The sequence below is a fragment of the Epinephelus fuscoguttatus genome, linkage group LG7, assembly GCF_011397635.1.
Source record: "Epinephelus fuscoguttatus linkage group LG7, E.fuscoguttatus.final_Chr_v1".
Lineage (NCBI taxonomy): Eukaryota > Metazoa > Chordata > Actinopteri > Perciformes > Serranidae > Epinephelus > Epinephelus fuscoguttatus.
The window spans coordinates 6,832,858-6,856,189 of NC_064758.1; the positions used below are offsets into that span (position 1 = coordinate 6,832,858).

The window sequence follows — 23,332 nt, forward strand, 5'->3', positions numbered from 1 at the left end:
ATAAAACATTGTCAAATACCAAGTACTGAATTCATTTATTTAGTTACAAAACTTTATTCCACCAATTCAACATTTGAATAGAAACAATATAAAGCACTGATACATTTATAAGTTAGAGGCTTTAAATAGTTTGAAAAAAGTACACTAAAAGAGTCTGTTGCCATCTGTGCTCAAAGGCAGATGAGGCAGTGGTAATGCATTCAAACAGGTTTTCGGTTGGTCAAGTTGAATTTAACAGCTGTGATCCTGAGTTGAGGTTGTGGTCGATGGTCACTGAGGATGACATTTCACTTGGTTATCTTTGGGTCACAGCCTGGAGTCTCAAAGGCCTCTCAGGACTATGTGATGATAGAGTCATTAAATCCATTCAGGACTTCAAGGTTTGTTCCAGCTGGTGAATCCTTGTCCAAACCAGTCATAATTTAAACAGGGAGCTGATGTTACAAAAAGCCTGTTGTGTCACTGTAACCCTTTAGAATTCAAGGCTTTGAGGTAACAGGTTAACAGTTCATTTTGGTCCAAATGCTGCTCTAAATGCCGCCAGTCACGTTAAGATCGATGGGCAAAGCAGGGGAAATCTGAGGCTCGTTTACTGACATCATAGGTGGTACCGATGACCTGGGAAGAAAAACAAAAACAAGTTTGAAAGGCTTTACAACAGTTAGTGAGTCTGCTGTGACACTTTAATGGCCTACCTGACAGCATGTCCCTCAAATCCAAGTGCTGTGATGAAGATATTGATGAGGACAGTGAAGAAGACAAACACTGTTGCCACGTTGTTCAGCCTGTTCAACTTGGCGTGTTTCCTGGCGTCGTTTAGATCGTACTTCACTGCTGGGACAGAATCGCACAACAACAAAAACTAAATAAGCTACAGGAGAAGCTGGTGAGCAACAGAGACAGAAAGACCAGCCCAGTATCATAGAAATACATGAAATGGACATAACATATTATGTGGTGGTGGGCATGAAATGAGTTAAATTATGTGCCGATAACACAAAGTGCAAATCCCTGCCACACTGGGCTGACGGCCCAAACCAAACTAACCCAGCCCATAACTGTTGAAGAGAGGTATGTGATACAACTGTCAATCATGTCAGTCACTGCAGTCAAACTGTCAAACTAGACAGCACTGATCGAATATGAATCAGTTTGACCACAATTCACAAGCCATCCGTGACACAGCTGACAGCTACACTGGAGACTCCTCTGCTCTGATTGGTCAAAATTTCCCTCCCAGTGCACAAAAACAAGGTGCAGTGACTTCAAAGATAAGTAATGTATGAATCAGTGAGCTTAGAAGTGCTGTATTTGGATTTTGTTACCTCTGGTCAGCTCACTGATTCATACATTACTTATCTTTGAAGTCACCCCATCTTGTTTTTGTGCACTGGGAGGGAAATTGTGACGTAGAGGAAAATCAGTGCACCAATGTTCCCTTTAGCCTCCATCAGGCAGATATGGCTGGGGCTTGTTTTCAAATTGTATTGATCAAACTGTGCAAGAAAGATGGAGGAGGAGGAATGACAACAATGGAGATGCAAAAAGCCTGAGTCACTTGCCAATAAAGACGAGCAGCAGCCCCACTATGACCTGTAACGTGATAGACAGAGACAGCAGGACAATGAGCGGGATGTAGAAACGGTAACGAGGCCCCACATAGAGAACAGTCTTCAGCTGGGACGAGTTGGCCATCAGCAAGGCAACATCCAGCATGCTCTGAGCCGCACTCTTCTTTGTGGCGTAGTGATTCAGGTTGATGGGTCGGAAGACTTTTCCAGAGGGGACTGTCTGTGCCTGAAGGTGTTGAGAGGATAAGGTAGGTCTGAGAGAGAGTAAGGTTCTGTTTAAGAACAGAGGCACACAGGTGCTGTTTTAAAGCCTCTGTACAGATCCACCTGTGACAGTACAGGATCGAATGATTAACAGTGTTATGCTTTTGTTCTCGATTGCTCTCTGTGTCCAAGTCCATGCGTCACTATGGTTTCTCTCACACACAGAGAGGTGTTGTGTATTTTGTTACTAGGCTCTCTCTGTACTCTGTGTACTCAGGCTGTCAGAGAAGAGGTGGGATTGGCAGAGACACATTTGATAACTCACCTGGTCGAGAGAGAGAGAGGCAACAAGACATAACATGCAGTGGGCATGTCTTTCCACATCTCTAGAAACTTGGGAATGTGTCGCATGAACTGGTACATACATGTGCAGAGAGTATGAACTGAGACTGACTCTGTAGGTGAGCAGGAGGTATTTCAGGGGGTGTTAGTTAGTGATACCTGCTAAACTGTTGTTCTGGGCAGAACAATCATCCTGATCACCACACCCATTCACCCCGCTCTGAGAGAAAGTGATTGTTTGTTTAAACCACATCAGTGGTAAAGGCTTTTTCCCAGGGATTCGCCCAGTCTTGTAACATAGGTAGCCGAGATGTCACACCTGGGTGAAACTCTGTCTGAGTCACACAGCTTTCATTCATCTCAACACAAAGCTGACAACTATGGAAAGAAACATTGATTTCACATGGGCTTACGTCACCACTGACGTTCCTGTAAATGGACTACATTATTCTTACTTTAATAGTGTTTCCCAACCTGGGGGTCGAGACACTTTTCTTCTTTAGACTTCTCTTTCATCTGTCCTTTTTGAAGACTTACTAGATAATTCTAGGCATTTTTAACCTTTTACAATTATTCAAACAAAACAAGGACTAAATCTCTATTTGGTTTAACTGGTCACCACTTGTACACATGGAACTGATTATGGGCGTTCCCTCATAGACCCCATTTTTTTAAGGAGAACCACACCTATTTTCAAGATTCATACATTTTATTCCTATGGTCCAAAACAGTCCAAAAGTTTAGTAAACATGAACTCTCTCACAAATCCGAAAGCTGGAGTACTAAAACTCACATTTGTGATGTCATAGATAGGGTAGCTGCTCCATAGACAATGACTCGGGAAAGATGTTCTCGATGACACTGAGAGCAGCCAAGGGAATGTTCTGAGTATATGGGGACATTTCTTGTTTCAGACAGAGAATTGGACCCACAGAATCAACATTCAGTCATCAGTCTGCCATTCTTTGTTTATGGAGCAGCTCCAGACTTTATACCTGATTACATCACAAGGTTGAGACTTTCATTTCTGGTTTCTGGCTTTGAGAGAGAGTAGCTCATGTTCACAAATATAGACTGAACTTTCCAAGGCCACAGAGATAACATATTGGAATCCTTAATTCAGTCAGTGTTGGGCAAGTTATTCTCAAAATGTAATACATTACATATTACTAGTTACTTTTTAAATGAATGAAAAGCCTTGGACACAGTAGGGTCAGGCAGAGGATCACAGTTATGAGGTACAGATCAATATTTATGGGCCTATGATTTGAAACACAATAAACAAATGCTGACGAACAGAATGGCATGTGATCAAGTCACTATGATGAGCACAAATGAAAACACTGGAGCTGGAAAGACCCACCTGCTGGTTCCTGGTGTGCCAGTCAGCTACAGCAGCACCAGAGAGAGTTTTGCATAACAAAAGGACTGTGTGCCAACACTGCTCTGCACTTTCAGGCAATGTGAATGTGGGTAATGTTATTATATGTTGGATCCATCATATACTAACATCACCCCGATGTGCCGATCATTGTGGTGAAGTAAAAACAAGCCAGCTCCTTATCCCCGCTGCTTTCAAGCAGCCTTAGGACACAAAAGCAGAACGGGATACGCTGTGGGTATATGACTGAAAACACACTGGACATGATGACGCACCTAATCAGTGGTACCCTTCTATAAGGTGGCATTTAATGATGTGATAACTCCAGGCAAAGAAAGAAACCATCTCTTACTAATGACCTCAACCAGTTTTTAAAGGTGTGCATCTGATGTTTTCCATAGGATTTGTGAACAGTAATAGGAACACACAATGGACACTTGGTTTGGATAATCATCATCTAAAATAAACACATGTGCTTTTAGCTATTTCTGAATCCTGTCAGCTTTTTATTATTTATCTTGTATTATCTAACTGCCAACAATTTGCAATTAAATTCTAACTGGATGTCAATGAAATGACTCTATGAGGGGACCCACAGTGTAAAGTTCTTAAAGATGAAATGAAAGGAGCAGGGATGTGTATCATTTCCATCTGAATACAATATAATAAAACAACAGAAACAGAACAGACAAGGAATGATTTACCAGCCCCAAATATGTACATTGGATACACTGGTTCTAAAGGATAGGTGATCATAAGTGTTATATCGTAGGCAACAGGACTTGCTTGAGTTTCTTGAAGACATTTTGCTTCTTGGATGAGAGGCACGTATGATTACCATGACTGGATGACTGAGAATCTTCACCGAAAAGGATAGGTGAGGCTGAAACTGATTACCGTCTTTTATAAATGGAATGTGGCTTGTGTGGTATCTTCATGTGAGAATGAGCACACACAGCTCATAGCTGCCAATCTGGGCTGGATTCTGCAATTGCATTACTGTAATTACAGATTTTAACCATCACTCTTGAGTGAAGTGTTTCTTTGGCAGAGGTCTGAGAACATGTTCTACTCAAGTATCATTATGGATTTCCTATGTTTTCCAGGAGTCTGCTCAAACTGATAGGCCAACAGACTAATAAAAATAAAATTACTACAGTGAGAAAGTGTAAATATTAATTAATGACAGGCTCAATAGGCCTTAATAATAAATTAGGCTACTTTTTTATTTGTAAGTCCTGGCCCCACTTTGTCTGCTAGGAAAAATTCTGGCCCTTGGGCAAATGTAGCTGATGACTCGTGGGTCAAAGCAAAGCAGAAAAGAACATATAAAGAACATAGCAGAACAGAAACAAACAGGAAAAACAAACAAAAAGACTGGAACAGTATTGGATAGAATAGAAAAGATCTTGTTGTTGCATACCTCTACATCGCCCAGTTTATTCAGAGCTATGTCCTCTCTGTTCAGCCTGTGTGCTGCGTCCATTCTCCCCTCTTTGGTAAAGCCCCAGCAGCTATCAGGAAACTGTCCTCCTGCCAATGATGTGGTGAGTATGTGCTGAGATGTGTAGCCTCAGAACTCTCTGTTCATAAACTAGCCACGGGGAAACATGAGGGAGTAGACAGGCCTAACAAGTCAGGCAACTCCTCCAGTTACAAGGACATGAAAAAGATCCCTCCCACTGTGTGTCACTCTTCAGCTTACTTGTTGAGGTGTTTTACTCACACACTACTTTATTTTTAATGTGATATTCGGGGACACTGTGAGCGACAAGGGATTTGGCAGAGATAGGCAAACATGAGCACTGTTTGTAGAACCTGCAGAAAACAAACTGTAAAACACCTACTCATGAAATGCAACTGTGGCATGGAGAGAAAAAGCAAGGGTCTATGCTGCATTATCACACCTGGGCACAGAGACAGTGACAGTGAAGAGAATCAGTCAAACACTGTAAAAAACAGTCCTTGAATCCATCACAGCTGCATGATTACACATATGGAAATACAATCACTCCAAACTGCAATATAATCCTGACCTGTGGAGGGAAGCAATGTCCGAAAGAATGGATGTATCCAGAAGTGGTTACTTAGTAAGGATAATGGACTTTTCATCAGGCAGGGAATTTAGAGTCAAGGTTTGAGCAGATATATTTAAGGATTTTGAAATAGAAAATATCATGAAATGGAAGTCATGAGGTCAACAGTAGATTATTGCTGTATAGTAAATAGAGCAGCAGCAAAAACATCACTACAAAAGTAGACAGACTACAGTCAGAACATTACAGTTAAGTATAGGAACTATTAAGTCACCCTCCATGTATGCAGTACTAGAAGCAGGGGAGACATCACTTAAGTTAAATCGAGATAACCTTGCACTCGCATACTGGGTCAGGTTAAAATGAAGTGGGGAAGAAAACCCAGCTAAGAAGTTACTGCAGGAGTTTTGGGAATACTCTCAAGTTCCAGGGGTGGAGGTTTGGATGGACAATAGAAGAAAGAGTAAGGGCATATGGAATGGAGGCATTAGAGTTCACCAGATCCACCCCAGTTAGCAGTGTACCCTGTGGCTTTTCCCAGAAGTAAAGATAGACAAGACTATTCTGGAAAAGAAAAGAGACAAATGAATGAGTGAGTGAAGTGGTAATTAAAGCAAGTGTGTATCTAAGGAATAGCTATTGCAGTTGTCTTAAAATCTACACTGATGGCTCTAAGAATACACAGGGCTGTGTGGTAGTTGGTGTGAATATCCCCGAGTTCAAAATATCTATTTCCAAAAGACTGACCAGTTATCTGTGTATACAGCAGTATTAGTGGCAGTCATTATTGCTTTACAGTGGGTTGAAGAGGTCAGGCCTGATAGGGTGGTGGTGTGCACAGACTCATTAGCTGCTTCGGAAAGCATACGATCAACAACAACTGTCTGAGAATATTTAATCCTTGTTTTTAATAGCTTACTGGGACTTCACAGAGATGGTATAGATGTACAGTTTTTTGGGGTGCCCACACATACTGTAAGGGTCTGATAGGGAATGAGTGTGCCAACATACAAGCAAAGGAGCATTAAAAAAATATATGTAATAATAATAATAATAATAATAATAATAACAGCACCAGTACCACTTGGAAAAGTAGAAGGAAAAGCAGCGATTAAGAAGAAAAGAATGAAGATATAGCAAAAGAAAAGTGGGAGGAAGATCAGAAAGGAAGGGGATTTCAAAAAATACAAAAAACAGTCATAACAAAGATATATAAAGAAAGAACTAGAAGGGAGGAAGTCATCAACAAGACTCAGATCACACAGGATTAAATGGCACCATGTATGTACCAGGGAAAAGAAACAGTGACAGGTGTGGGAACTATGGAGTTAAAGAAAAATGTGGAACATATCGTATTGCAATGCACTATGTCTGAGGTGGAAAGGGGAAAAAAATAGTGATAAAGTTCAAGAGGTGGGGCAGAAGTGGAATTTGATGGGGTTACTGGGAACAGAAGGAGAGGTAATAGAGGTGAGAGTCACCAGGAAGGCACGCTGTCTCTTTACTTTGTTAAAAGACACAGGGTTCATGGGAAAAAGTAAGGAAAGCAGGTTACTTGATATGATGTTGCACACACACACAGTAGGTGGCGGTATGCACCTTAAAGTTACTTGCGATCCGCCAATAAACCGAGAGAAGAACAACAACAAGTAGCAGTTGTTTGGGGGCAGGGCAGAGGGCAACAGTGGAGGTTAAAGACGATACAAAGCACAGGACAGGACTTTAGGGAGATCGAAGGGGGCTGGTATCTTATATAATGCAGGCAGGGTTAGGAAATAGTTGTTTTAATTTATTTTAGGCCAATCCGTATTCAGTTACATACGCCGACACAGTAGGTGGCGGTGTGCACCGATCCGCCATTTAACACACAGAAGAAGAAGAACGATTTGTTTGGAAAATGGCGGGTGCTTTGAAGGAAGAACATCTTGCACGACATGTTTATGCTTCATTACAGGTAAAGGAAGTTAAAGTAATGGAAAAAATATTTTAGTGACATAACAGTACGCGATTCTCGAAAGTTTGCTTATTGTTGTTTATTCTCATAAGTACTGCTACACTTTTTTGGGCTGCTAGCTACAGCGGGCACTCCTTAGGTTTCTACGACATACAACTTCCTACGAAAACCTTAGGGGTGAGATATAACGATATTTTAAAGGTGTTATATCTGCTGGTTATGTCTGTTTCATATTATTCTGTGGGTGCATTAAGATCGTCTTAAGAACTTTAATGAATCAATGTTTAATTTCGGTTTTCCTGTCACAGTTAAGGAATTTGATGTGGTAATGGGGGCTATACGTAGAGGTTCTGTAAGTTTGTGCAAGTGTTATTTTATATCAAAATGTTTCTGTGTGACGGTACAATGTTGCCACAAAAAATACTGCGGTACTATGCTGTGTCCTTTTTTTGGGATATTACTATCGCTACTCTCCCTTGCTGTGTATATTTCTGCAATTAAAGCGTAATGGAGTATCTAGAATTGAACATCCTGTTTATGTTTTGTCTTTGTTTAGGCTGTGTCTTGTCCCTTGGTGGAAGGTTTGTACCTGCAGGAAGCGGACAGCATGCTGCAGCTGCTGTGTACTCCCTCTCAGCACCGCACCGACATACTGGCATGGATCTGCGGCAGGTAGAATAAGCCACATAGAACATCAACCCCATTCTTATTCATCATAAATAATTTCTATATAAATATAATCAAATGACTCTGTCCGATCTTGACCTGTCACTTTACAGTATCAACCCAAACTTTGCCAATTCCAAGGCGATGTCGGTAAGAGCCAAAGACCCAGATGTTTTGACTAAAGGTAACGTTGTCTGTCAAAGGCTCTTTCCTACACAGGAAATAGTTAACAGTCTTGCATGACCTCTTACACTGCTGTGGTCTATTTTGGTACAAACAGAAATGGCTGTGCTTGGGCAGGAGCTGATGCTGTGCAGAGCAGATGACCTAGACCTGATCAAGGTGAGAGATTGCATAAAACCAGTGTTAATGTAATCGATATACATATGTAGACATTGTCACAATAAACAGAAATTGACCTGTTTCATTTCTCAAACCATTTATCCAGGGTGATTCGAGTCCTCACCGGCAGCTTCAGTTCCAGGAGCAGCTATTAACTTTAGTACCTGGCTGCAAGAAGTCTGCAGGCCACAGAATGGATCCAGAGATGCTCCTGAATGAGCTCTATGCTGCTGAGAACCTGCCTCACTTCACACATATGCTCAAACCGACACTCGACCCCTGGCCTTCACACATCAAGTACGTATGCCTGTGTGATTATCCTGTTGCTAACACATTGAATCCTTTGCCTCAGTTTTTATTTGCTGCATGTTGTCAATGTCTCCTTTAAATGCACTTCCCATAATAAGAGTGTAGAGATATGGTGGATCATCATATATTGCATTGTTTCCTGTGGTTGGCCAGCAGCAACAGTGTCTTTATATTTGTCTCCAACCCTCTTACTGCTATTCCATACTTCACAGGGCTTTAAGCAAGGGCACCAAGTCATCTCATAAGCCGAGTAGAGAAGAGGCTGCTGATGTTGCCACCCTTCTACAGCTGACGCGATCAACACTGGAGCAGCTACAGTCAGAGGTATGGTGTTTATGTGGCCAGAGACGTCTCCAGTCCTGTACAGTCTTTAATTGAAGCAGGGTGTCCATGCTAAACTACTACCACATGAATTTAAAATATCTGACAAACACTCAAAGCTATTTTTGAAATGGATGTTAGGATCAGTAATGATTTTTTAATATACCGGTGTTATGATGCACAAGCACAGACCCCGTAGATTTGGCTGAGTGCCTGAATGTCATGGTAGTAATAAGTGTTATCTGTTTGCCGTGCGCTTCCCTTTCTACACTTCTTCTTAGTGTGAATTCCTGAGCAATGAGGCGCAGAGTCCTGGTGTCTTCTCTCCAAGCTCCCTGCGCGTGGCGGCATGTGACTTCCAGCAGTTGATGGCTACCTTCAGCCATGTTTTTGAAACCGACTTGAGAACTTACTGCAGTAGAGATCCCCCCAGCTTCAGCACAGAGACCGTTGTCTTCCAGAGGATACACCGATTACTGCTGGCCTTCATGATGGTATTCACACATATGTCGAAAAATGGTTGCTTACATGCACATGCAAAAATCTGTCTTGACACAAGCCTAACCTGTAGAAAAAATTCATACTGACACCTTTTGCTTTTGCGTGTGTTGTTGCTCAGGAGTTGGAAATGCTAAAGGAAGTATCAGAAGCTTCTGTATCTGTGAATGAGGATGTGAACCAGCTAGAAACACAGCCTTGCTACCAGAGCCGAGGAGAGAGGCGCAAGTTACGTAAGTGAATATTCTCTTTCACATGCACATTCACACAAAGGCTTCATTTGAAACCATCACCCAAAAGACAAAAGCCGTTTCTCACTACTCAAGTTCGGCAGTTCGGACTTGTGGACTTGGCAAGTTCGGACTTGGCAAGTCCACGCAAGAGTCCGGACTTCCCAAGAACGGGAGGACGGGAGTACAGTCATTTCTGCTTTTGGAACAGCAGCGAACTTGATGATGTCACCACCTCCGCTCGCCTTGGCTGTTGTACTGTGTTGTATACAGTACAGGCCAAAAGTTTGAACACACCTTCTCATTCAATGCGTTTTCTTTATTTTCATGACTATTTACATTGTAGATTCTCACTGAAGGCATCAAAACTATGAATGAACACATGTGGAGTTATGTACTTAACAAAAAAAGGTGAAATAACTGAAAACATGTTTTATATTCTAGTTTCTTCAAAATAGCCACCCTTTGCTCTGATTACTGCTTTGCACACTCTTGGCATTCTCTCCATGAGCTTCAAGAGGTAGTCACCTGAAATGGTTTCCACTTCACAGGTGTGCCTTATCAGGGTTAATTAGTGGAATTTCTTGCTTTATCAATGGGGTTGGGACCATCAGTTGTGTTGTGCAGAAGTCAGGTTAATACACAGCCGACAGCCCTATTGGACAACTGTTAAAATTCATATTATGGCAAGAACCAATCAGCTAACTAAAGAAAAACGAGTGGCCATCATTACTTTAAGAAATGAAGGTCAGTCAGTCCGGAAAATTGCAAAAACTGTAAATGTGTCCCCAAGTGGAGTCGCAAAAACCATCAAGCGCTACAACGAAACTGGCACACATGAGGACCGACCCAGGAAAGGAAGACCAAGAGTCACTTCTGCTTCTGAGGATAAGTTCATCCGAGTCACCAGCCTCAGAAATCGCAAGTTAACAGCAGCTCAGATCAGAGACCAGATGAATGCCACACAGAGTTCTAGCAGCAGACCCATCTCTAGAACAACTGTTAAGAGGAGACTATGCGAATCAGGCCTTCATCAATCAATCAATCAATCAATTTTATTTATAAAGCCCAATATCACAAATCACAATTTGCCTCACAGGGCTTTACAGCATACGACATCCCTCTGTCCTTATGACCCTTTAACGGGGAAAAACGGTAGAAACCTCAGGAAGAGCAACTGAGGAGGGATCCCTCTTTCAGGACGGACAGACGTGCAATAGATGTCATACAGAACAGATCAACATGATAAATTAACAGTAATCCATATGACACAGGGAGAGGGAGAGAGAGAGAGAGAGAGAGAGAGGGAGGGAGAGAGAGAGAGAGAGAGAGAGAGAGAGAGAGAGAGAGAGAGAGAGAGAGAGAGAGAGAGAGAGAGAGAGAGAGAGAGAGAGAGAGAGAGAGAGAGAGAGAGAGAGAGAGAGAGAGAGATATGCAGGTAATGACAGTATCTTACAACAACATTAATGGAAGTAATAATATTATAGTTATAGTTCTGGTTACTGCGGTACAATATGTTGAAAGTATGTATTAATACCTGGCAGTATACATGTGTGACAATAATCATATGTGTATAATAACAGAAGAAGTATGACTAATGACTAATGATGGCAGCAGCAGCAGGAGGCATCTGGCAGGACCACGGCAGCAGCACAACCACACACATCACGCTGTCCAGGCACCGCTGTGATATGAGTTAATCTGAGAGACAGTGGAGCACAAAGGCTCCAGAGAAGAAGCCGAGTTAGTGACATCCAGAATGGCCGGGTTAGCTAGATGCAGTAATAGGATACGAGAGAGAGAGAGAAGGAGAGAAGGGGCCCGGTGTATTATAGAGGGGTCCTCCGGCAGACTAGGCCTAAGTCAGCCTAACTAAGGGCTGGTACAGGACAAGCCTGAGCCAGCCCTAACTATAAGCTTTATCAAAGAGGAAAGTCTTAAGTCTAGTCTTCATGGTCAAATAGCTGCTAGGAAACCACTGCTAAGGAGAGGCAACAAGCAGAAGAGATTTGTTTGGGCCAAGAAACACAAGGAATGGACATTAGACCAGTGGAAATCTGTGCTTTGGTCTGATGAGTCCAAATTTGAGATCACTGGTTCCAACCGCCGTGTCTTTGTGAGACGCAGAAAAGGTGAACGGATGGATTCCACATGCCTGGTTCCCACTGTGAAGCATGGAGGAGGAGGTGTGATGGTGTGGGGGTGTTTTGCTGGTGACACTGTTGGGGATTTATTCAAAATTGAAGGCACACTGAACCAGCATGGCTACCACAGCATCCTGCAGCGACATGCCATCCCATCCGGTTTGCGTTTAGTTGGACGATCATTTATTTTTCAACAGGACAATGACCCCAAACACACCTCCAGGCTGTGTAAGGGCTATTTGACCAAGAAGGAGAGTGATGGAGTGCTGCGGCAGATGACCTGGCCTCCACAGTCACCGGACCTGAACCCAATCGAGATGGTTTGGGGTGAGCTGGACCGCAGAGTGAAGGCAAAGGGGCCAACAAGTGCTAAACACCTCTGGGAACTCCTTCAAGACTGTTGGAAAACCATTTCAGGTGACTACCTCTTTAAGCTCATGGAGAGAATGCCAAGAGTGTGCAAAGCAGTAATCAGAGCAAAGGGTGGCTATTTTGAAGAAACTAGAATATAAAACATGTTTTCAGTTATTTCACCTTTTTTTGTTAAGTACATAACTCCACATGTGTTCATTCATAGTTTTGATGCCTTCAGTGAGAATCTACAATGTAAATAGTCATGAAAATAAAGAAAACGCATTGAATGAGAAGGTGTGTCCAAACTTTTGGCCTGTACTGTACATGCATTGAGAATAAAACAATATAAACACAGCCCAGCCCTGCGTCTTTTCATAGACATTGTAAGAAATTAATATGTATATGTTTTTAACGTTTCAACATATATAACTGACACACAAAAACGTATAAATAGCCAAAATATTTTCATAAAATGTCTTTTAAACCTTTTCCCCACAGCTGGCTTCTAGTTATAATCAAAAGTCAAGTGCGGGGGGAAAAGTTTGTGGAGAGTTGGTGGTTATTGTGATCGTGAGCATTGGCAAGATGGAAATCAAAAAATCAATAACAGATCGGAGAAGGCGTCTTGGCGCAGTTATTGCAGCAGGACTGCTGTACCTGCAGGCTGAGGAGGAGGCTGCCCAGCTGAGGAGGCAGATCCCAGATGTGAACTTTGAATTGGAACAGTATCATTGATACGTGTAAATAATTTAGTTTTTGGACAAATCAAAGTGAAATTATTTTTACTGATTAAATATTATGTATCAGAAAAACCAATAGACTAATAAATAAGCTGTAATATACCAGCAGTAGAAAACAAATGTCAGCAAATCAAAACTAAGCTTGTATACATAATCCAAAGTGGTAACGTTATGGTATGATTTGAGGGAATTAAACTGCATTTCATAAGCAAGTAAATATGATCCCAATTAAAAACGTATTGAACTCTTAATGTTGTATGCCTGTAATTTTACAGACTTCTTTTAGAGCCAGTGTGGGCAGGTGGACCAGAAAACACTACAAAACATGTTCAGTATTTCAGTAAGAGCAACAACAACCCTGTAAATTAAACAACACAATATTCTTGCTCCAATTTTCTGCATCATTGATATACTGCAGGTTAGGCACTGCTGTAATTGCATGGCTTCGTTTTAGTGACATTTATGTAACGTTACAGCTCAACAAAGTGGGTCGTTTATAACATATTCGCTCAGCTGACAATCTGTCGCTCATATATTCACATTCAATATAGTCATGTGACTCAAAAGAGATTTTTAGCTGATTTTGAGCCAAAACTCACAACATTAACTGCTTCCAACCCAGTTAGGTCTGCTGCCTAAATTACTGTGATGACCTAGCCACATTAAGAGAGACCTACCTACCTTTATAGGAAGGAAATCCCTGGCTTTTGACTTAACCTACCTTGCTAACACAATGATCTCGCTTTGTAGTACAACCCTCAGTTGCTCTCCACCTGTCCATTTTTTATGCACACTTTAAGCTACAGATCGGTGAGTGCATCGCATCTTGCAACCTGCAAAAATTCTCTGTCTGACTGGGCCCTTAAACTATTCAGTCAGTTTATATTGCAGGATGCTAGGCAGTCTCTTATTTTGAAAAACGAAAATATAGCTTAATGTTAGATTTAAGTCATGTATGTTGTGTTGTTTAGTTATTGACAGCTGGCTAAGGTTAACGTTGATGTTTTCATGACGTCAAACATTAGCTTCACAGGCTTAACTTAAACATTCTGGCTTTGTCATGGGTTGTAGGACAAATGTAGTCATATGTTGGTTACAGACCGTTGCCTTGTCACAATTGTGAATTAGAAAAAACATGTTACAACAGTTTAATTCCTCCTTGTCAACCACTGATGAGGGGGTATCCCTGTCAGCCATTTCAACAATACGGCTGCACCTAATGACTCTTTTTTAAATTAGTAAGTCTAACAACCACTCTATTTATTACTCTAAAGATTATTTTCTGAATTCTCACTTTATATAATTTTTAATTTATTCAAGAACAAATATTAAACATTTCTCATTAATATTTGAATATTTTATTCAGTCATCTTCACTTAAAAAATACTGCAGATTTTGCATTTCTTTGCATACTACATGTTACAGTATGGCAAAATCAGTGCATACTACTAGTATACTAGGTGGTTTCGAATACAGCCATAGAGTTTGTTGCACATTGTTTAATCTGTTTCCTGCTTTAATTTATTTATTTATTTTCCAGCTGATCAATTGGAGGAACTTAGGAGGCGAATTCGAGACTTTTCCGCCCTGCTTCATTCCTGATGGCATCATGCAGTACACATACACTGGCAAAAAATCAAACCATCTGGGTGAATGTTGGTTGACTGCTGAAGTGAGCAAGGCACTTAACATGATGTAGCCATTATGGGATCTGTTGTTGTGTTAAAATTGTACAGGTCAAACAGAATTGTGACCAAATGTGAGTACATGTATGTTGATGGAAACTGTTGCACAGTCACATTTCAGCAGACCGGCACTCATGTTTCTGTGTGTGTCATAGAGAACTAATGCTGTTAGATGAAATCATACAAACCATGTTTATTATTCTAACTTCAGTATAACTGAGGTGTTGGGGAGGTTTGTGTGAACATTCACATCATAATTGGCAACAACATATTCTTTGTAATTAACATGAATTGCTCTACAGTATCAAGCAGAGGGGCTTCAGTTGGGTGAGTGTCTGTTTTGTTGGGGTAATGGTGATTCTAAATGTTTGTTTTGTCATCCTAACATATTGGATTGTCCTCTGCAGTACTCAGTGTAAATGTTCATATGGTATTTCTGAATAAATTTAAATGTTTAGATTTATTGCCCTTATTTTCTTTCATCTATGTGATTATCTTGTGAGGCTGTGGCAATCACTTGATTTTGATAAGCGACCAATTGTTGTAGGTATTTTAAGTTAAAATCCAAACATTGAGTGGTTTGTGTTTCACCCATGTGAGCATTTGCTGCATTTTTGCTGTCAGGTATCATTTGAAATGGAATATCTTATGGATTGCTAAAAAAAAAAAAAAAAAAAAAAGCTATTTTATGACATCGTCTTGCCTTCACAGTAAAGCCAACCTTTTCAGATGGAGACAAAAACTCAACTACTAGCAGAGGGCAATTCACTGTTAAATATAATTGGATCACGTTGTGGAATGAACATCATAATCTTGCAGACACCACTACCTCCTTGTCTATATTTAAAAAGAGATTATTGATCAAAGTATTTAAACACTTTAACAGTTTACTAGGACTAGTCAATCGTGGTACAATTATCTTGTTTAAATTATTTTGTTTGACTTTTATTTTTCATTTCTTCTTTCCCATTTTTTTCCCTTCTCTAACCTTATTTTATTTATTTATTTATTTTCTCATTACTTGATAAGATGTACATTCATTCTCCTTGACTAAACAAGGTCAAGGTGGGGTCAGTTTTTAAGCCCTCCCAAGGTTTCCATCCTCACCTGCACATTACCTACCCACTCTCTATATAGAGTGATTTGTACCAAATCTATAATTTGTCACTTTTAAATGTGCAAATAAACAATTTTTTTTTTTTTAAAAAAAGGACTGTAAGCTGTTATAGGGTTTGATGGCACAATCTCAACAGCTTTCCACAAACAGGGAAACAAAGCTGGTGTCTTATGCATACCACAACGCCCTTGCCTGCTCTGACTGACTCAACAAAGTATAAATACACAACAGGAAGTGGCTATGCTTTTATATTTAATGTTTCATTCATAACATACACGTATGTACACTGTTAAACAGCTGATGATCTCACAACTTCACAATTTCTCTGGTGTCTTAAGAAAGTTCAATAAAGTGGCAAAAGTCAAAAACTGTCCTTCCATATGGATTTAAATGGAATTTAAAGCACGGTAGGACAATGTTTAAGGTGTTGAGATGCCAGCTGATCCCAGTCAGGTCCCAGCGGTCCTCTCCATCTCCACATGGACAGCTCTATGCCCCCTGCGTATGTTGCTGTGACAGTCCTGGAAGCTCAGCACTGCTTCATCACTGCAGTCAGAAGCCTTTGCTGAGCAACCATTGTTTCAGCTCATTGTCCACATGACCTTTGACCGCCAGGGTCATGGTGACCTCATTGACCTGTGTGGGCAGCTCTTTGCCCGTCACCTCCTTCAGGTATTGCTTCACGTCCTTCTCCAGAGCCCAGATGTCCCCCTCCACTTTCCGTACGAGCGTGGTCTTACGGCTGCCGTGGGTCAGGTCGGTGTAGACTGGGATGTTGTGCATGCGGGAGCGGCGGATCATGTAGGGCAGAGGCGGCGGTGAATCTGCAGGAGGGGTCCAGCCGGACGGAGTGGGACCTGCATGTTTAGGCGGAGCCGGGACTCGTGACGGTGGGATGAGCCGTTCTACAAACTTGTATTCCTCCGTAGATTCATTTATCAACCTCTTTGGTTTGTCTGGAGCAGCATTACAGACAAACCTGAGCCCGACAGCCGCGGCAGGAGGCCCCGGTGAGCGGATGTGCAGGCTGATGGCTCCTCGCAGCGCACTGCGGAGCACGGTGGACTGAAGGGACATGCAGGCCGCCATCATCTTTAGCTTCTTCTTCTTCTTCTTCTTCGTGTGATTAATGGCGGTTGGCAAGCAACTTATAGGTGCATTCCGCCACCTTCTGGACGGGAGTGTGTATCTGAATCACATAAGTAAACCATGAAGTAAACCCCTTGTTATGTTAGATTTTCCTGCTTAATCCTGTTTTATCCAAAAACGTAAAAATGGCTCTGTACCCTGCATCCCCAGAATTTCTTTGCAGAATTTCTTTGATAGTTAATGTAATTCTATTCTTCTTTCTAGTGCCCCAATGAGTACTTGTCTGTCTTGATGGTATTTTGGACACTCTAACATTACATGTTCCACTGTTTCTTGTGAGTTGCAATAATTACACTTTCCTGTAACATGTTTGTTGACTATTTTCAATGTACCATTTAGGCCAGAGTGACCAAACCACATCCTAGATACGATGTCCTCCTCTTTCTTACTCCTGCTCTCTTTTCTCTTTTCTCCCACTTGTCTCTGAATGTTATAATAATACCTGTCTTTACTTTCTCTATCCCACATTTCCTGCCATTTCTTTTTCAACTCTGTTTTAATGATGTTCTTAATTTCAGCTTTGCTATACTTTATACTCATACAAACTATACCCCTCTTTGTTGCTCCTTTAGCGTACTTGTCAGCCAGTTCATTCCCTTCCACCCCAATATGTGCAGGAACCCACAAAAGTGCAATATCCACCCCAGCTTTTCTGATTCTGTGTATTGTCTGAACAATGTCTAATACCGTATCCTGTCTTGTTTCTGACTGCATGTTATGAATACTTGTTAGTGCACTACGGGAATCAGAGCATATCACCACTCTGTTTGGTTTCACCACCTCAATCCAGTTCAGAGCGAGCAGACTAGCTAATAATTCGCCTGTATATACAGATATATTGTCAGTAACTCTTTTACATGAAACAAAATTTTTATCTGGTGTGACAAAAGCTATTCCCACCCTACCACTTTCTGCCTTAGATGCATCTGTGTATATCTTCATATGGTCTGAATAATTTCTTTTTATGTATTTACCAACAACATTTGTGTCTATCCTCTCCTTTCCTTTATTCAATAGATTACAATCAACTCTTGTATCCTCTTTAGTCCATGGTGGTGTGACAGAGAGTGGCACAGTGGGACTCAGCACCTTATCAGCCATGCCAATATCTGCAACCTTTGCCTGTATAACCCAGCTGAAACTCCTGATTTTTTGATTTTCTAGTTCTTGACAGAGTTCTAGCAGCTCTTGATTTGGATGACTTCCATCATGTCCCCTCAAATTAGCCCAGTATGTTAAAGCCATCTGGAGACATCTCATCTCCAGTGGCATTTCCCCCATCTCTACCTGCAAAGCTGGTGGAGTTGTCTTCATGGCCCCACAGCACAGCCTTAATGCTTGATGTTGGATAACATCCAATTGAGATAGTAGTGTCTTTGAGGCAGAATTAAATATGATGCACTCATAGTCTATCACGGCTCTAACCAGACTGATATACACAGTTGTTAATGCTGTTCTGCTAGCTCCCCACTCTCTACCTCTCAAGCATCTCATGATGTTCACTACCTTTTTGCATTTCTCCACCATCTTCTCAGTGTGCACATTCCATGTAAGATTTTTATCAAAATAGACTCCCACTCTTAAAGCAGTCTACTCTCTTCAGGTCAGTTTTAGCTTGATGTCATTTTCAACTTTCTTTTTAATGAAAAAGACTGCTTTTGTCTTTAATACTGAAAATCTGAAACCCCATTTCAACATTCCAATGCCCATGCTTCTACTTGTTCTATTGCCTGCTGTAACTTCCTAATAATGCACTTAATATTTCTGCCCCTCTTCCACATAACCCCGTGTAGCACCGTATAATGTAATAATTTCCTGAAAATGTAATAATACCTGAAAATGTATTTTTTTTTAGGGAAGAGTTACCTGGGGTCTCCAGTGCTGCTCAGAAGCTTATCTGAGCTGGAATTCTGGTCTCCCAAGGAGGTAAGTCCATCACCCACTCAGTAGGACCAGGATGTAGTTGCATGTCCCTGAGTATCTGCACATGTGCATATGGCTGTATGGTACTCACGGTCTGCAATTTAACCCAATAGTCATTCTGTTGTTTCAAATCCAGTGTATATAACATTCTTAGATTCTTAAAACACAAAATGTAGAACTCTGGACTGAAAATGAACATATATATTCCATTATCTTTCAAGTATTACATTATCAGTTTTGAAAAAAAAAGACCCTCCTGAGAATGTAATAAATTCCCAATAATGTAATAAGGTATTACATTATCGGTAAAAATGTTATTACAATATCAGTCAGGATATTTTATTACATTATTGGTGAAGTTATTATATTATTGGGTTTTATTACATTTTCGATCGAGTTACGTACACATTTTATTACATTTTCAGGCGTTATTACATTTTCAGGAAATTATTACATTATAGGGTGCTACACCTCGTCATCTGCAAACAGCAACACTCCTACTCTCGACGTTGTATCTACATTATGTTGGATATTGAATATTTGATAGGGTGAAGGAAAATGTAAATAGTACATTTATTGAACGCACACCCGTTCCTACTAACAGTTGCATAAAGTACTAGTTTGCATAATAAGAGAAACAAGTGCAGAGGAACATGGCTGCTTGAGTAGAAAATATCAGTAGATGCACCAGAGATGACCTTTCGATAGCAGATGCACCAGACATGACCTTGTGACAATGTGCAGGTGAAAGGAAACAAAGAGCGTCTCGTGAAATGTGTGTAGCAGAAGCGACTCACTCACAGCGGCCTTGTGGGCAGCTGTGTTTCCTGTTCTTATATGTGTTTCAGAGAAAAGGGGAGCTGGAGCAGCAGATAAGAACGGAGTCAGCAGAAAGGAACGAGGTCTCCCCAGCAACACCAATGGCAATGCTTGCGTCACAAATAACTGTATACGCTTAAAAAGACTGGGTCAGGAAGAGATAGGTTGTCAGACTTCGTGCCCTGACTCGCTGATGTTGTTGGTTAGGGCAAGAAGAAATAGACCCAGAGCTCTGTACATCGCGATCTGAGAAATAAAGAAGAGTTAAGTTGAAGTCATCTACTCTCCTGTAATTCTTCATCAAACGAACACGCAGAGAGAAGCTTGTTAATTTATAATTCTGTTTTAAAGGTAATACAGGAATTGGACGTGTTAAGCTCTCTCAACAACAATTATTAAACACTTCGTTAATCATGATTGAAAATAATATTGGGCTGACAATGCTCCCCTGTGGTGTACCGTTCTCTGCTAAATATTCATTGCTGAACTCCTTCCCTATTCTTACAGATACTGTCCTGCCAGTTAAAACATTTCTAATCCACTTGATCATTTTGCCTCTTATCCCAATTTTATACAGATTAATTAAGAGACCGTCTTTCCACATCATGTCATACGCTTTCTCTACATCAAATAATACAGTCAGAGCCTTCCTAATTTCATGTTCTAACCTGAGGGCAGGATCTATAGTACTTCTTCCTTTTCTGAAGCCACTCTGGTAACATTTTATTTCTCCTCTGGTTTCCAGATAATAAATTAATCTATCATTTATCATTTTCTCCATAAGTTTACCCACATGCGACGTCAGGGCTATGGGCCTGTAACTCTTTGCCAGGCTAGGATCTTTCCCTATTTTGCAAATGGGAACAACAGTAGCCTTCCACTGCCTGGGCAAAGTCCCTTCTTCTCACACCTTATTATACAATTTTAACAACATATTCTTCCTCTGGTCACTTAAATTATCCAACATAGTATAACAAATTTGATCTTTCCCTGGCATTGTCTTTCCACAATTCTTTAACAACTTATTTAACTCTCTCAATGAAAATGCCATATTCATTGTATTATTATACTCACTCTCATCCCGCAGCACCTCCTTGAATCTTAATATTGTTTCTTCTCAACCTCTTTTTTCTTTATCACTCAGATTTCCTGTACTATGTACTTTAACAAATGTCCTTGCCATTAGCTCTGCCTTACCTTTACTATTATTATTTACATTATCTCTCATTACTAGATATCCATATTCTTTATAATTACCTGACATTTTCTTAATCATTCTATAATTTCCCCATTTGCATCTCATTGATTCCCCCAGAGTTTGCTGTGTGCATTAAAATACCAGCACCAGATTATTTTTCCCCTCCATTGTGCCAAGATGGACTCAAACTTTCCTTTGTCTAACTGTTTGCATGGGTTATAGAAATTGATTATTTTTATGCTTCCATCATGAGTCCACACTTCAACTACATTCACCTCTAGTTCTTGCACATACTTTATTTCCCTATACCTAATCCATTGCTTTACAAATATTGCACACCCTCCCCCACTTCCACTGGTTCTATCTCTGCATATGCAAGAATATCCAGTTATCACAAACTTGTGTGTGCATATATATATATATATATATATATATATATATATATATATATATATACACACAGTATATATATACACACACACACACACACACACACACACACACACACATATTGGCATGTGTACATATATTTACATATCCTTATGTCCTTATAGGCCTACCCCTTAATTATTTATACTGCATAACATTATTTATTTTAGTTAAAGTTATCCTGTGCAATGAACATCATAGACATACGGTATCTGTTTTAGTGAGAGGTGTGTAGAGTTTTTTTTTTTATCTAATTTTATGTTAATCATATATTTATCCAAGTTTAGCTATCAATCACTGACTCTTGAGCTGCTTTAACTTGTGAGTTTCCTTTATATGGGTTTAATAAAGTTTTATCTAATCCTAGCTCTTAACACTCATTTTTAAATATAAGCGAATTCTACCAATAAAAATATAATGATGATGTAACGACATATGATGTGCTACATACATATTATAACTCAATGCAGTTATTGACTGCTACTCACCAAAAGTCGGAGCTCTGTTGGTTATGTCTGTCAGTATCATCAAGATGCCCGCGACAATGTGAATCACGTGACCATTCAGTTGGAACTTGCGTTGTCGCAACTCTTTTATCCAAACGGGCCTGGCTTGATCCGTTATTATTAATTTCTATTATAGGTCTTGTGCACCAGTGTTTCGTAGAGGTATAAGGACTTTATTGTACAGTACAGCTTCGAAAATTGTGGTCCGCCATTAAGTAAGTGGAACGGCCGTGATCCCTGATCTATGGGTGTGTCTGCCGCTCACACAAACAAACACCCAGTCTACTGATGACGTTATGCAAACGGAAACTGATACTCGGTCATTAAGGGGAACTGCAGAGCTAAATGTTAGCTAAGCCAATGTTATAACGGCGGTGTTAATTTAGAATTTCTCCATAAATGGCACTGTTGTTATCAAACCGTAATGAAACTAACGTTATGAAACGTTAGTAACATGCGTTATAATGCTTTCGATACTGGCTGTCTTCGGTAAGTATCTTAAAAGTAGACAAATGTACTTCCTGGTTTATGCTAACGTTAGCCTAGCTAAGTGTTTATAACGCAGAGAACTAAACAAAGAAACCTCTGTGTGTTCAAGGCTGCGTCGCTGTCTTCATGGTACCAGGGCTGTGCTGTCGTGAAAAGGAATATGCAACAAGTAATGGAGAGTGTTGTCCGATGTGTCACGAAGGTAAAATGTAACCCTGTCCCTCTGTCTAATCCAAATGACACGACTCCACACGGACGTGGGGGGCCCATCCTAAATTAGTGTGTAGAAAATGTAAAGTGAAATATGTGCACACCATGATGCAGGTCATGTAAAACATGCCAGCACTGATAAACATAATAACAAAATATCTTTCTATTTTGCCTTCACTGATAAAACTACTTTGTCAGTGCGTTTCATGCAATTAATTCACTTTTACTTTCACTTATGCATTTTTTGTTGGCCAGTTGGATTCATCACTGTATTTTTGATATATGTTGTGTTTATGCATAGCAAATTTAGTTTTAGATACACTCGGTAAATTTAGTAGCATATAAATAATGAAATGAGGATAATTCCAAAAGAAGATTAACTGAAAAGATGCAGTTTATTAAAATAATGTTTTCAGCACCTGTGACCAGTATTTTAGAAATGGCAACTTATTATTTCAATTTCAATCAATCAATCAATTTTATTTATAAAGCCCAATATCACAAATCACAATTTGCCTCACAGGGCTTTACAGCATACGACATCTCTCTGTCCTTTGGACCCTCACAGCAGATAAGGAAAAACTCCCCCCAAAAAAACCCTTTCAGGGCTTGACGCTAACTTTTTCCCCAAGGAGCACATGTGCTCCTAAGTTGGAAAAGTAAGGAGCGCACAAAGAACTTTAGGGGCACAATGTAAATTGATCAAATAATGTGT

General features: G+C 40.4%; 4 protein-coding genes and 1 long non-coding RNA gene across 15 annotated transcripts in view; 3 read left to right on the plus strand and 2 right to left on the minus strand.

The window, feature by feature from the left end:
• Positions 1–24: 24 nt before the first annotated feature.
• Positions 25–5,105, minus strand: si:dkey-93l1.9 (uncharacterized protein LOC562339 homolog). The gene is made up of 4 exons (XM_049581798.1): positions 4,922–5,105; positions 1,563–1,797; positions 696–831; positions 25–618 (listed from the first exon to the last, which is right to left on the minus strand). Exons 1-4 carry the CDS (start codon positions 4,982–4,984, stop codon positions 531–533), a joined length of 522 nt encoding a protein of 173 aa, XP_049437755.1. The 5' UTR covers positions 4,985–5,105; the 3' UTR covers positions 25–530.
• haus7 (HAUS augmin-like complex, subunit 7) lies at positions 1,702–15,240 on the plus strand. 2 transcript variants are annotated; one of them, XM_049581749.1, is made up of 9 exons: positions 1,702–1,819; positions 8,045–8,160; positions 8,268–8,338; positions 8,435–8,496; positions 8,603–8,793; positions 9,018–9,129; positions 9,408–9,620; positions 9,746–9,857; positions 14,633–15,240. In XM_049581749.1, exons 2-9 carry the CDS (start codon positions 8,096–8,098, stop codon positions 14,692–14,694), a joined length of 888 nt encoding a protein of 295 aa, XP_049437706.1. In that variant the 5' UTR covers positions 1,702–1,819; positions 8,045–8,095; the 3' UTR covers positions 14,695–15,240. The 2 variants fall into 2 exon arrangements, with proteins under 2 accessions (XP_049437706.1, XP_049437705.1); XM_049581748.1 differs by lacking the exon at positions 1,702–1,819 and adding an exon at positions 7,077–7,488.
• An 889-nt stretch (positions 15,241–16,129) lies between these two features.
• Positions 16,130–22,140, minus strand: mrpl49 (mitochondrial ribosomal protein L49). The gene is made up of 2 exons (XM_049581797.1): positions 21,901–22,140; positions 16,130–17,083 (listed from the first exon to the last, which is right to left on the minus strand). Exon 2 carries the CDS (start codon positions 16,984–16,986, stop codon positions 16,447–16,449), a length of 540 nt encoding a protein of 179 aa, XP_049437754.1. The 5' UTR covers positions 16,987–17,083; positions 21,901–22,140; the 3' UTR covers positions 16,130–16,446.
• On the plus strand, positions 16,983–20,063 carry LOC125892070 (uncharacterized). The gene is made up of 2 exons (XR_007449688.1): positions 16,983–17,048; positions 18,899–20,063. It is a non-coding gene; the product is annotated as an uncharacterized LOC125892070 (long non-coding RNA).
• A 12-nt stretch (positions 22,141–22,152) lies between the features above and the next one.
• Positions 22,153–23,332, plus strand: part of LOC125892045 (tumor necrosis factor receptor superfamily member 14-like) — a 49,705-nt gene continuing 48,525 nt past the window's right edge. For 2 of the 10 annotated variants that reach the window (XM_049581780.1, XM_049581788.1), the window contains exons 1-2: positions 22,208–22,407; positions 22,517–22,609. In XM_049581780.1, the coding sequence (XP_049437737.1) occupies positions 22,383–22,407; positions 22,517–22,609 (118 nt within the window). In that variant the 5' untranslated portion in view covers positions 22,208–22,382. Of the gene's footprint in view, positions 22,408–22,516; positions 22,610–23,332 lie in introns of all 10 variants that reach the window. The other 8 variants (XM_049581784.1, XM_049581783.1, XM_049581782.1 and 5 more) reach the window with 8 other exon arrangements.